Raw genomic sequence first — 14,587 nt, forward strand, 5'->3', positions numbered from 1 at the left:
GAATACCTCCAATACTGAAAAACATTTCCTAATAGCCTCTGCCTGAGTTCCCACTCGTGACATTGCTTGTTTACTCTGCTGATGTTTTCAGTCCTCTCATTTTGTACTCCTGGGACATTTTCCACTTTCAATGAGATGTTGTTGGCTATCAGCCACTCCCATTTTTGCTGTGCTTGGACTGAGAAAACTTGAGATCTTGTTCCTCCCTGTTTTTGCAGATAAAACATGGTGGTAGTTTTGTCTGTCCTAATGAGAACTGACAAGCCTCTTAACCTCAGAAGAAAGGCCTGAAGAGCGCGAAAAACCACCTTCAATAACAGGAAATGTATGTGACTTAACTGTTCCTGACTTGGCCACTTCACTTGGACATTGGATCTTGAAGGTGGGCTCCCCATCCTTCAATGGAGGCAAACATCATCACCACTTAGGGCACCGCAGGCAACAAGGAGAGACCCTAAGAGATGTTTTCTTTGACCATCCACCAGGACATCGTTGACCTCATCCCTGAGGTTATCGAAATGATGTACTTGAAAGAACCGCAACATTGTGTCCACTGCGCAACAAGCTGTTCTTGAAGAGATGTCATGTGCAGGTGGTAATTGGGAATTAACAGGACGCAGGATGACATCATCCCCAGCATGAATTTGTATGTCCTTACAGAAATGCATCTTTTTGAAGAGAGTGATCATGTTATTGTCTGCAATCGGGTAATCCATTTTTCTGTGGGAAAGGCCTTTGAGAGCTTGGTATCCAGGATTGCACCTAGAAACAACAGCGATCTGCAGGGGACGAAGGATGATTGTTCCATATTGTGCTTGACACCTAGGGATTGGAACAGCTGTAGACAGGCCTCTGCGGACTTCTTTGCCAAAAGGAAGGAGGGACCTTTGATTAACCAATCGCCCAGGCAGGGGAATACCTGGTGACCAGACAGTTGAAAAAAAGCCTCCACTAGTGCCATGCAGTTTGTAAATACTCTGGGGGCTAATTTTTAACCAGAAGGGGAGCACCTTGAATTGATAATGGCACCCTGCCACCTCAAACCTGAGAAACCTTCTGTGTTTCGGATGTATTGGCACGTGGAAGTATGCGTCCATTAGATCCAGGGAAAGAGATAGTCCGCTGTGTCCATCAACTGCAAAATCTCTTGGAGATAGCACTCTGAAAGGTGGTTTTTTTGATTAACTTGTTCAATAACCGGAGATCCATTACCTGCCTCCCCTTCCCTAACTTCTTTTTGATCAAAAAGAAGTGGGAACAGAAACCTACATTGCGCTGATTGGGCGGCACCTCCTCTATTGCTTGTTTGGAGAAAAGTAATCAAATTAATTTTTTTAAGAATTGGAAAATGAACTCTGGGATGTCTTCCGAGGAGAAAAATTAGGATGTTTGTGAACAAATGCCAAGGTGTGACTGTGCTGGAATATGTCCAACACCCATTTGTCAGAAAATGTGAGCTTCCACTAATAGAAGAAGTTGGATAACGTGTGGTTGAATTGAAGTGGGACTGTGGTGACAGGGGCCTGCAGTACTTCATGGTCTCATGTTCTTAACTTGAGATTTTCTCCACTGCTGATTGGGGATGATGTCCCGGCTGCCTAGAATATGTGGGCACTGTGGTTGGCCTGTAGAACTGAGCTGCATATTGCGAGCTAAACCCTGTTGAGAGTAGGGCTGAAACTGCTGTTGGAATTAAGGTCAGGAGATTTGTCTCTTCCCCTGCCACAGAAGGGCTGAAACCTCCTCTGCTGTAAATTTCCCAGCAATGTAGCCATGTCTGTGTCAGACTTGATCAACTGCAACGCGTCGTCACTGTGTTTTCAAAAAAGTTACTCTCCGTCGAATGGCATGTCCAGTATCTTGGCCTGTACCTCTGGACGGAATGTAGTCCATTTATGCCAACCTTGGCATCTCAATGCAGCCGCTCCAACCATTTGCCTGAAGGCTGTGGAAGAAATATCCATGGCCACATCCATGATCTCGGAAGAGGCCTTTTCACCTTCCTTCAGGATCTCTCTTGCCTCTTTTTACTTGTCCTCAGGGAGATATTCCAACAGCGATGAGATGTTAGATCATACCTGCTGGTCGTATCTCCTCAGGAAAGCCATGACGTTTGAGGCTCTGATTGAAGTAGCTGCCATCATGGAGAACCTCTTGCCTATACTGTCAAGCTGGTGGACTTCCTTATTCGAAGTGGCTGTGCATGGTGATGAACGTTTTTTTTCTCTGCTGTGAGCAGCTTGCATGATGACCGAATCTGGTTGCGTTGGCCAATGAGTCATGCAGAGGAATTCTCAGGAGCCTTATACTTCTTGTCAAGTTTTGGAATGACAGACGCCACAGAAGCAGGTGTCTTCATCAGTTTTAGGCCTTCCTGCCATAAATAAGTCTACAACTGGGAAAGCACAAGTGGTGTGCTGTGTTCCTGCTTTAAAATCATAGAGCAAATACTCTGTTTAGCTGGCATAGGAAGGTCTAAGCGCTTATATACACTGTCAAGCAAATCATGGAAATTGCCAATATCCACAAGTAGTGAATCAGCCACTGGCATTGGTGCGACGTAATCATCCTACTCATCATGGTCATTGGGATTCATCTGTAGCTTACCTCCTTATTGCTGGTCATTGATGTCCTGGAAAGAATCTGGAATTGATATTGGTGCCGATATAGGTATGTCTTTCTGAGGCCCAGGCATGCTTTATGGAGCGGAAGGTGCATGAAGGGCTTCCTGCCTCGGTGGAGGCTGCTAAGTGAGGTTGGCATCAGGGAATCGTTTGGAATAGTCATTTAGCATCATGCACAAGACCAGCGTGATAGCAATACTCATGGAAGATACCTGAACAGGATGCTGCTCATCCTCCTGATCATCATAGGGATATTTCTCCTGGAGCATATCAAATTGTTGAAGATGCCTTCAAGTTAAGCTGACTGATCACCTTCTGCTTCTTCGTCCTCTGATTCCTGACATTTCACTCAATTACGAAAGGCTGCATGCAGGGGCAAATATAACCTCATCCTCAGATTCCTGATATTCCAGAAGATGTGCTGGAAGTGGTGGAGAAATTTTTGAAAAGTCTTGAGGCAGAGATGGAGTTGTGCCTTTATTTGGAATATGAAATGTTGTATTTTTCCTCCGTCGAAGGGGACGTCATCAGGGTCATCAAAAGTAGCACTGATGACACTGTGCTGAGAGGAATCTTCATCGACGGTGCAGCAGTGGGTGTGGACCCCAGTTTCAGACTGGAAGACGATTAAATCTTCGTTGTCAGAGATGGTCTTATCGTTGCCAATGACTGTGTCTTCATCACAGTTTTCATCAACGACGCAGCCGAGCCGCTGTCATCTTCATCGTCGACGTAGGGAAAGTCGACATCTACACCGTCAACACTGCGGATGCTCCTGGTGACATAGATGCCTTAGACGGTATGTTCTTCATCAACGGACTCCATGAAGGTAGTAAAAGGAGCAGGTGAAGGTGCTGAATCTACATATTACAGCAATACCCCAGATCAGGTACTGTGACCTGGACATAAAGCTTCAGAAAGTGCTTAATTCCCTTAACATAAAACTCCACAAGAGGCTAGTAAAATGGGCATGTGGGGGACAGAGATTGACATAAACCTATGCTGGTGCCGGCCTCGGCTGCACCCGAGTATGTGAAGTTTGTGCAACATGTTTCACTATCAATAAAAAATTACTATTTGCAGTGTTTATATGAATGGGGATGACTACTGATTGTATCTTTCTTCAGCGACTGCCAAATGACCAACAATGGCTCTGTTTGAAGGAGGTGTACTGATAGATGATGACCAAGAGTAGTATCAGAGCAAGAAACCAGATCCAGGTAATACACATTTAAGCCCATCTTATTGTAGGAAAACACTGCATAAAAGGCACACTAACCGTGGCGCTAATTTACAAAGGCTGTCAGCCAAAAGAGGCCTTTGTTCTGTCTGGAGTATTTTAATCCATACTGAGTAGCTTAAGGTCATTATGAATGCCTGTCTCAGGGGGAGTATTTTGGAGCTGAGGTGCAACAGCTCCAAGGCAATGTGCAGGTGCCCAGGCAAGTGGTCATTATAAACCTAAACGTATATGCCATCATCTCCTTTTGTGAACACACCCGGTGTGCTTAAAGCTCACATATCCGAATTGGAGTAATGAAAATTGTACCAACTTTTACAATAAGAAAAGGAAAACCAAAATAAACTATGAAAGCTGAAAGAGAAGAACAATATTTGATCCCAATAAGCATTCACTACAGAAAGTTCCAGACCTGTCCTCCAAAATGGCACAAGTTGTAACCAAAATAGAACTATGGCACACTAAATGGATTTCGTTTTTTTTTTTTTTAACATAGTAACTGCTTGTAGCCTAGGGAGGAAAAACGTTAAAGTGAGGGGAAAAAAGGAGCTTAATTAGCAGAAACTGAAGAATGATAGAAACAGCTGGAAAGAATAAAGACGAAAATAATGTAGGACTAAGATAGATATGATTAAAAAGGAGCTGTAAACGAAATTGCTATGAAAGTTTAATTACATGTTAGTAGCAAAAAACACCATTATAGACTGGCTAAGCAAAACATGACCAAATTGGAGAATATTCAGTGAGAAAAATCAACAAGAAAGGGAAGGTATAGGACAGCCCTCTCACCCGAGTGATAGCAGATGTGGAGGTTAATTTCCGCCTGGTCTTCTTTACTTTTCTGAGTTCATCGTCTTCAAAAAACAAATCCTGTGGGAAAAGCAATAGCCTTTTACTGCCAATGGCGTTGATCCCTGTATCATCTCTTTTCGCTACTTTCCACCTTTTCTTAACACATTTTAGGGTTCCTCAGATGGCGTGCACTATGAACAAATTAACACAGAAGCGTACAGATGGAAATGATTGAGCAGAGCCACTGGCAAAGCAATCCGTTTTGCATGCAGGACAACTTATAAGGGAAAATAAATGCCAAGCAGAGCGGTCCCACGCTGAACAATGGATTTGCGAAGTAAAGTAAAGTCCATGCTATCATGTTGGAAATGCAAGACTATAGTCTGACAACAAAGATTCCATCATCGTAACCCAGGGTGCATGTAGGGTAAAGTATAATAATCCTGTCAAGCAACCAATAGTGTGGGAGCACAGTTGCAGTTTTTCTACAATTACGCTGTCATGCCCATAAGCACAAGGTGAGCATTGCGTGCAATGTCTCTTTTAAAGGCATCCTGTGCAGCATGCAGGTTTGAGGTACGACCATAATGGTACTGTTTCGCTAAGTGATTCCATGTGCACGCTATAATGACGGAGTAGTGTCCAATATGCTTGAATATAGGCATAGGTGTGTGATGTCTGGCCAATAGGTTTTACATGAAATAATTTAGAAATTGACAACATCGCTCCAAAAATAACATGACTCGCATACAAAGAGAAGTTAGTATAATTCTATCTAGCAGTAAATGCAAGCACCCACCTGCTTTTACAGTTTACTATAACAGTCATTAAACAGATACCCAATAGTGTAAATTGAACATAAATGCTTCACATTTATACATTTCACATGAACAGATTGACATGAAAATTCCCTAATAAGATAGTAGTTTTAGGCATAGTATTCAGATCACTGCGTAGGGGTGCCTGGGACATGAAACTTGAGAGTTCCTGGGAATGTGTAGATGGGTTTGCGAGGTCTATACCGTTGCCGTTTGTTTGTCAGTAAGGTACATGTTACTTGTCCAGGGAAAAAGTGCTTGTGGAATCTTGGGTGCAAGGTGCAACATTTGTTATCAGGAGGTGACAGGTGTCCGAAATGATGTGTGCAGTGAAGGAAGGAAAACGACCGTGATAAAGCCAAAGAAGAGTTGGTTTTAACGTCTTCAGAACATTTGTCTGTATTTGGCCACATGCTCCAACTCAAACCAAAGATAGTGGTCCTGTCGAAGACAAAAATAGTGTACGGCCTGGAAGAGTAGTACACTAGGTTCACTCAAAGCAACTAGGTGACTCCCTACTCCATGATTGTAGACATGCTTGCTAGCGTTTCTCATCAACAGCACTGTGTAGATTACACTGCATGTTGCATGGTAATCTACCTGATGTGAGGCTCAGTTTCATTACAAGACCAGAGGCTACCAACATCCATTGATCCTTTAATGCCACTCCAAGCAGAATCTGAAAGAACATTACATCATAAACAAAAAGCAACCAAGCAACCTAGACTAGAACACTGGTAACATAGAAATAGTCCATGCACAGAGTAATCTGCCTCTTTTAAATGTTGCTCCTCAAATAAGCAGCACTTGCTCTCTTTACTGTTTATATTGCTTATTATTCATTGCTTATTTGTTTAAAAGATTTAGGCCCTCATTTTAAGATTGGCGGTAAATGCCGCCTACCGCCACGGCGACGGGTGCCAACATACCGCCGTGGCTACCGACCATCCATGCCATTATGACCGTAGACTGAATTCTTAAAGAAGGCTGTCGGAATTCCATCTACGGTCATGGCGGCGGACTACGGTAGGGTAGTGCTGTTGCCAGCCATGATACGGCCTGGCAGTGGTTTGCTGCCCGACGCTGCTGCTGGCAGCTGCGCCGCATCCCATCTCCTGCCGGAGGACCCCCTGCAAGCAGGTAAGTTGGGTTCTCAGACAGGAGAGGGGGGCGGGGGGTGTTGTGTGCGTGAGTAGGGGGCTGTTTTGGGGGTGTGTGTGACTGTGTGTGAATGCGTGCATGTGTGTGTAATGCGTGTGTGCATGAGCGAGTGTGAGTGTGCATGTTGTGTTGTGAGATTGTGTGTGTGCCTGGATGTATGTTCGTGAGTGCTGCTGTGAGTGTGTATGAATGCGTGGGTGAATGTATGAATGCGTGTGTGTATGGATGTATATGTATATGCGTGTATGTGTGTAAATGGGCAGGGGGAGAGGGAGGGTGAGGGTGGGGGAGTACTCTGGGGAGGGGGAGACCCCTATCAGTGCCAGGGAAGGAATTCTCCCTGGCACTGATAGTGCCTACCCCCATGGTTTTAGTGGCGGTACAGAAACCACTGAAACCATGGTGGTGGGCAGGGTCATAATGCCATGGGCGGCCTTGTGAGGGCCACCAGGATGGAGACTGAAGTCTCCAGCCCGGCAGTCGTTACTGCTGTGGCGGTCGGTGTGGTACACTGGCGGTTTGGCTTTGGCCACACCGTCAATGTCATAATAGTGGAGGTAGGTACCGCCAGCCTGTTGGGGGTAATACCTCCACTATACCACCGACCGCCGGGGTCATAATGACCCCCTTAATGTTGTTATGCGTTGTACATTGGTTTCTAATTTATGGAAACATTTCTCACCTTTGAGTAGCTTTTTTTTGTAAGGGTTTTTTGCCATTAAATACAGTAGTGCCAAAAAAACGGTGCGGACTGACCAGTCCGAACTTCCGATCAAAGACCAGTTGCCTGCGGCGAGTAATCCTTTTTCCGATTGCAGGCTGGTTGCATCCGCGTCAGTTACAACTGAGTTGTTGCAGTGAACGTTTCCAATCGGATTCCCTTTAAACGGCCCGATGTTAGTATCAGGAGAGGCCCCCCTATGTGTTGGATGCACTCAGGCCTACCACTTTTGAAGCGGGCAGGCCTCTTAGACGAAAGTGCTGGGCAACAACGTTTTGCAGTCAAAACGTGACAGCTCAGCACAAGTATCGATTGGACTCAGGCCCAGTAATAGTGCTTATTTCACGCTCCGGCCCAGAGATGCTGTAACTTTCAAACTGACAGCTGACAGTTGCAGAATCTCTGGAGCTAACTGATCGCCGGCATTACGGCTCTGACTAGCATGTGACAAAAGTTTTGGTCTGAGCTAAGCTCTGTATTCCTTCTACTACTAATTAATTTATACAGCCAAGCTTACTTATTAAGACATTAATTAAGCCTATTTTTAACACAATACTACTGTAGCAATGATCACAGTGAGACACAAGACAGTAAAAAGTTAAAAGACTGTTTGTGTCTTATTTCTCAGAGTAGATGAACCCACGACATGAAGCACCAGCTGACAGTAACTCTCCCATCCCTTCCAGCCCTTAACAACCAACTGCCTGTCATAAGATTCCATGGAATCTTATGACACATTTGGAACACGGTGACAACAAACTATTTAAAGGCACAGCATAAAGAAACACATACTAAAACAGATACTACATACTACATCACCTTCCCCCTTTAAAAGCTAACCAAAAAATAAAATGATAAAATACAAAATAAAACACAATTCAAATCTTAAAACATAGTAATACAAAAACTTTAGAATTCGCTAATACAATTCAAAGTCTTTAAATCTGCTTGGCACCTTTACTTGACGGACACCCACAGATCTGATACTTGAACACAGAGTGTCATGTAACTTTCCTGCCATTTGATTACATGCAATACCTATACTGGCGAGATGCTGATTATTTTGTGGTGAGAGAACAGAATTATCATCAACACATTTAAAATCCTGACAAACATCAGTGGAAAGCATAGAATCTTCTGGATGTTTTGCTTTACAAACATTTTGATAAATGTGAGCCTGCAAATCAGAAATAGGAACCACACTATCTCTGTTCCACCACCCTTTCCCTTGTAACAAAAGTGAAGTTTTTGTAACTTTTTGTACTTTCACAGGGGACATGAACTTTGTTTCCCCCTTTAAACATTTGTTGGGTTTTTTAATTAAAACCCAATTACCTACTTCTATTTTAACTTCGCGAACATTATTCTTTTTATCATAATAGTCCTTCTGTTTGATCTGTTTAACTAGTGCATTCTTCCTAATAGTCTCACAATCTATAGCAATGTCATTACTATTAGTGGCTAATCTCAACCACTGAGGAATAAGTTTAGATTTAGGATCACTGCCTCGAAGCACTCTGAAAGGAGAAAAATTTGTTGTGGAATGAGGAGTTGTTACATACGCCCAGATTTTTTCTTTTAGAAAAGTTTCCACGTCAATGTTCAATGAAACGGCAGTCTGAATACCTTCTTTCAGTATACGATTGCTTGTTTCCAGTCCAGGGAAGACCTGGCCTAGCAGTTCGGGCTGGACTGTTCCCATAGGGAACAGAGTCAAGACTGATTTGCATATGGCTGGGTCCAAACTGGAATGGCATGGGCAGCAAAAAAACGATGGATTTAGGCCCAGATCATTGTACTGGGGGTGAATGTTTGACAATGTTCAGCATTCCGTCCATCACTTGTTGTTTTTGCATTTGTCGCCCTAAGTGGGAAGGGTATGCCCAGACGTGGGTCCCGTGCTTCCCATGCCACTGGATTCAAGCTAGCCTGGCTGATGAGGGGTGAAACCCCGAAACCGGTTCCAGGATGCTTGTTTCCAGTCCAGGGAAGACCTGGCCTAGCAGTTCGGGCTGGACTGTTCCCATAGGGAACAGGGTCAAGACTGATTTGCATATGGCTGGGTCCAAACTGGAATGGCATGGGCAGCAAAAAAACGATGGATTTAGGCCCAGATCATTGTACTGGGGGTGAATGTTTGACAATGTTCAGCATTCTGTCCATCACTTGTTGTTTTTGCATTTGTCGCCCTAAGTGGGAAGGGTATGCCCAGACGTGGGTCCCGTGCTTCCCATGCCACTGGATTCAAGCTAGCCTGGCTGATGAGGCGTGAAACCCCGAAACCGGTCCCAGGATGCTTGTTTCCAGTCCAGGGAAGACCTGGCCTAGCAGTTCGGGCTAGACTGTTCCCATAGGGAACAGGGTCAAGACTGATTTGCATATGGCTGGGTCCAAACTGGAATGGCATGGGCAGCAAAAAAACGATGGATTTAGGCCCAGATCATTGTACTGGGGGTGAATGTTTGACAATGTTCAGCATTCCGTCCATCACTTGTTGTTTTTGCATTTGTCGCCCTAAATGGGAAGGGTATGCCCAGACGTGGGTCCCGTGCTTCCCATGCCACTGGATTCAAGCTAGCCTGGCTGATGAGGGGTGAAACCCCGAAACCGGTCCCAGGATGCTTGTTTCCAGTCCAGGGAAGACCTGGCCTAGCAGTTCGGGCTGGACTGTTCTCATAGGGAACAGGGTCAAGACTGATTTGCATATGGCTGGGTCCAAACTGGAATGGCATGGGCAGCACAAAAACGATGGATTTAGGCCCAGATCATTGTACTGGGGGTGAATGTTTGACAATGTTCAGCATTCCGTCCATCACTTGTTGTTTTTGCATATAGCGCCACTTTTATGTGTGAAATATCGAGACCTGTCAAAAACTCATTCATTTCTTTTGAGACAAAATGCATACCATTGTCTGTGACAATATAGCGTGGAGAACCCTCAATTTGAAAAGTCTTCTTTAAAAAATCAATAGCTGTTTTCGTACTAGGTGATTCAACAAAATCGTAATAGATCCATTTAGAAAAATAATCTACTAGCACAATAATGTAACTTTGTTGTCTCGGAAGAATAAGGAAAGGACCAGAGTAGTCTAAAGCCACATTCACCCAAGGAGATTCAGGCATCTCCACTGGAAATAAAGGTTTGTGTGTAGTTTTCCAATGTTTATCCGAAGCAATACACTGAGGACAAAGTTCAATAAATTGAGAAACTGCTTTGTTTATACCTGGCCAGCAAAAATGTTGTTTAAGTTTTTTAACAGTGGCTGAAATTCCTAAGTGTCCCTCATGTGCCATTGAACACAAACGTTTCCTTATTGCAGTAGGTGGTACAATTAAATCTTTGCGTACACATATTTGATTTTCACACGACAATTCAGATGCCACTTGTGCTAAACATTTGAGATCACCTGAAAGTGACTTATCTTGAGGCCAACCCACATTTATGAAATTTAATACTTTTTTTAATACTTCATCCTTATCCATAGCCTTCAACCACTCTTGTTCAGAAATAATACCTTCACAGCTTGATATTACATCAACAACAGCTACAACACATTCCTTTTCTTCGCAAATCTCACTGTGAGCTTCCCTGAGAGGTAAGCGGGATAAACAGTCTGCCCTGAAGTTCTTTCCACCTTGTATATACTTGATCTTAAAATTGTACTCTTGTAATTTGGACAGAAGTCTAACTAACCTCGCAGAAGCTTTTCCCAAACCACTACCACTTAAAAGAAAAACAAGAGGCTTATGATCTGTAAATAATGCAAATGATGTACCCCAAACCTAAGTTTTGAATTTCTCCACCGCCCAAGAACATGCAAGAGCCTCTCGTTCAATGGTACTGTATTTCATCTCTGCTTCACTGAGGGACCTAGAAGCAAATGCAACGGTGTTCTCTTTATAATTAACCCACTGTCCAAAAACAGCCCCCAGCCCCTTCAAACTAGCTTCAACGGATATGAATGATTTATACTGAGAATGATAAGGCTGCAACATGGGTGCATTAATAACTAACTCCTTAATTTCTTCGAAAGCTTTGTTAATTTGTGTGGACCATTCAAACGTAACCCCTTTTTTGAGCAAAGATCTCAAAGGTTGTACTAACATGGCATAACCCGGCACGAAACGTGCATAATAGTCACACAACCCAAGAAATGATTTGAGAGAGTCTTTGTCTGTGGGCGGAGGTGCCAACTTAATAGCCGTCACATTGCAGGCCTTAGGCTTGATGCCCTCACTAGTGATAGTATGGCCTAAATACTCAACTTCCTGTAGCATAAACTTGCATTTATTCAACTTTACTGTCATGCCACACTTCATCAGAGTACTAAAAACTTTTTCTAACTTAGCGACATGTTCCTCAATAGTTTCTGTGAATACCAGAATGTCATCCTGGAAAGCCTGGATTTGTGTCTCATGGCCAAACAAAGAATCCATAAGTCTTTGAAACACACTGGCAGCAGATGCCAGACCAAAAGGCAACCTTAAATACTTATAGGCACCAAATGGTGTCACAAACGTAGTCAAAGCCTGAGACTCTTCACTCAAAGGTACCTGGTGATAGGCAGAGTGCAAATCTATTGTGGAAAAGTATTTTGCATTACCCACATTAGCCACCATATTCCTGTATATGTGGTAAATGGATGGCAGTCTACAATTATATTTTGATTCAACGACCGGACGTCAGCGCATAACCTTAAATCCCCAGAACGTTTCTTGGTCAAAACAATTGGAGAAACCCATTCCGAAGAATCAGTAGGGGCAATAACCTTCTCCTGAACCAGTTTGTCTAAAAGTTTTCTTAAATCAGCTCTGGCACTTAAAGGAACAGGCCTCACTTTATGTGTGATGGGTACGGCATCTTTTTTTTAAACTTAATCACATGCTCAAACCCCTTTACATTGCCAATGTTATCCTTGAAAACAGCTTGAAATGTCCCCAATAACGAATCCACTATATCACTGTCTGATGATAAATAGCAAACAGGCATATCACCAAGAACAATAGGTTCAATGTGTCCAGGACGCAGATGAATGCCAAGTCTTGCTAAATCTTTCCAGCCAACAATGTCACGACCTTTAACTACAATGTAAATTTTTGTTCCGACATTCCTCCCTAAACATTCCAAAGTTGAAATGAAAAACCCTAATAAGTCCACATCTTGTTCACCAAAAGCTTTTGGATTTATATCAGGTGAAATAAGACACGTATCAGAAGGCCCATACTTATGAAATGTCACATCACCTAAAATCGTTACAGGGGCCCCAGAATCTGCCATAACAGTAATAGATTTCCCATCAATAGTTGCTTGACAAAAAGGCCCTTTGATTTTCTTGTCAGGAGCCAAATTGATATGATTCAAATCATGAATGTCAATGGTTAACAAGACATTAGAAAATCTATTAAGGCAGTCTTGGAGATGATCATCATTGTCATTAACATTCACGTTACTAATCTTCATCTTGTTACCATTACCTGAAGAACTCTTACAAACTACCTGGAAGTGACCAATTTTCCGACATCGTAAACATTTTTTACCTAGTGCAGGACATGAGGGAAAATTTCCTAAATGATTCCTTGAGCCACATCTGTAGCACACAGAACCAGAACCCCTCTTCCCTTTAAAAACTTTGTTGATTGCACAAATAGAGGAGTCGTCAACCACTAGGTTGACTGGAGAAAGACCTTCCTGGTTACCGCTGCCAAGTGTACTCTGACCAGAAAGTACTTGTGTTGTTAGGATGGATCTCTCTATGGCTCTAGCAATGTCTATCGTTTCTGATAAGGTAGGGTTTCTGCAGGTCAAAAGACGTTCTTGGACTTTCTTCGAATAACAGTTGAAGACAAATTGGTCCCTGATGTAGATATCCACATTATTTTCAAATTCATATCTGGACGCTAATACCCTCAATGTAGCAATGAACTCCTCCACTGACTCATCGCTGGCTTGCTTGGCTTTGAAAAAATTGTGTCTTTCCAAGAGAGCGCTAGGTTCTTCTGTATATTGTTTGCCCATACGAGTTTTTGCCTCCAAATAAACATTCCAAGCAGCCTCATCACCATCTGGCCTAGGGATAATTGGCAGATTGTCAAATACTCTTTGTCCAGCAACACCTAAATGGTTGAATAATAACGCCATTTTCCTAGCAGGTGAATAGTTAGTGGCATCAATGGCCGCTAGGTAGTTCTCAAAAATCCGGAGCCATTCCTTCCTTTTAATCTCAGGTTTGCCAGCTTGCTGCAAAAAGGGAGGTGGTTGTACAGCTCCTTGTACTGTAGCCATTGTGTGAAAGCACAGAAGATAAATAAGGATCTTCACAACCTGACAATGGTTGCCACGAAGCCTCCAACAACCCGTGGAATCCTTCAAAGGCTTTGTTCCAATGAGAAGACTGCCATCAGTAGTTGTTAGGCAAGGCTGCTGTCACTAGTTGCTAGGGAAGCTTTCCAGCAAGAAGACTGCTGTCACTTGTTGCTAAGGAAACTCTGGAATCCTTCAGAGGCTTACTCAGACAGAAACAATAGTGGGTACTAGGCAATGTGGAATCCTTCAGAGGCTTGTTCAGAGATAAGCAATAGCATGTTGCTAGGCAACGAGGCCTCAGACACTCAGAAACTGAAGGAAAGCAGCTTTTTTTTTTTGTTTTTAAGGAAACAAAATAGCTGCCCTGCTATTTTGGACAAAATTAGCCTCACCGATAGCCAATGCTTCCCAGGGCCGGTTTCTTTCCTCAAAGCAGGAAGTATTCTTTCGTCGGTGGGTTCAGGAAAAACTTAGCCCCACTTCTGGTACCAAAAATGTAGCAATGATCACAGTGAGACACAAGACAGTAAAAAGGTAAAAGACTGTTTGTGTCTTTTATTTCTCAGAGTAGATGAGCCCACGACATGAAGCACCAGCTGACAGTAACTCTCCTATCCCTTCCAGCACTTGACAACCAACTGCCTGTCATAAGATTCCATGGAATCTTATGACACATTTGGAACACGGTGATAACAAACTATTTAAAGGCACAGCATAAAGAAACACATACTAAAACAGATACTACAACTACAATGCCAAATGAAAAGTACAGTGTGTAAACAATGATCTCAAAAGGGAAAATTAATGAGGAAGTGAGTAAAAAACTATTACAATTTGAAATGCGTAACTGTGTACATGAAACAATTGATCAGGTCTTATCTAGGAATATAGAGATAGCAGGGGCTCAGATATAGAATGTTTGCCTGT

General features: G+C 43.1%; 1 protein-coding gene across 3 annotated transcripts in view; it reads right to left on the minus strand.

Moving 5' to 3' along the window:
- The window catches only part of PACS1 (phosphofurin acidic cluster sorting protein 1), a 1,571,500-nt gene that overhangs the window by 996,514 nt on the left and 560,399 nt on the right, over window positions 1-14,587 (minus strand). For 2 of the 3 annotated variants that reach the window (XM_069207928.1, XM_069207930.1), the window contains exon 7: window positions 4,654-4,734. The exons of the other annotated variant lie outside the window; for it this stretch is intronic. In XM_069207928.1, the coding sequence (XP_069064029.1) occupies window positions 4,654-4,734 (81 nt within the window). The remainder of the gene's footprint in view (window positions 1-4,653; window positions 4,735-14,587) is intronic. 3 annotated transcript variants of the gene reach the window in all.

Source organism: Pleurodeles waltl, chromosome 9 (genome assembly GCF_031143425.1).
Source record: "Pleurodeles waltl isolate 20211129_DDA chromosome 9, aPleWal1.hap1.20221129, whole genome shotgun sequence".
Lineage (NCBI taxonomy): Eukaryota > Metazoa > Chordata > Amphibia > Caudata > Salamandridae > Pleurodeles > Pleurodeles waltl.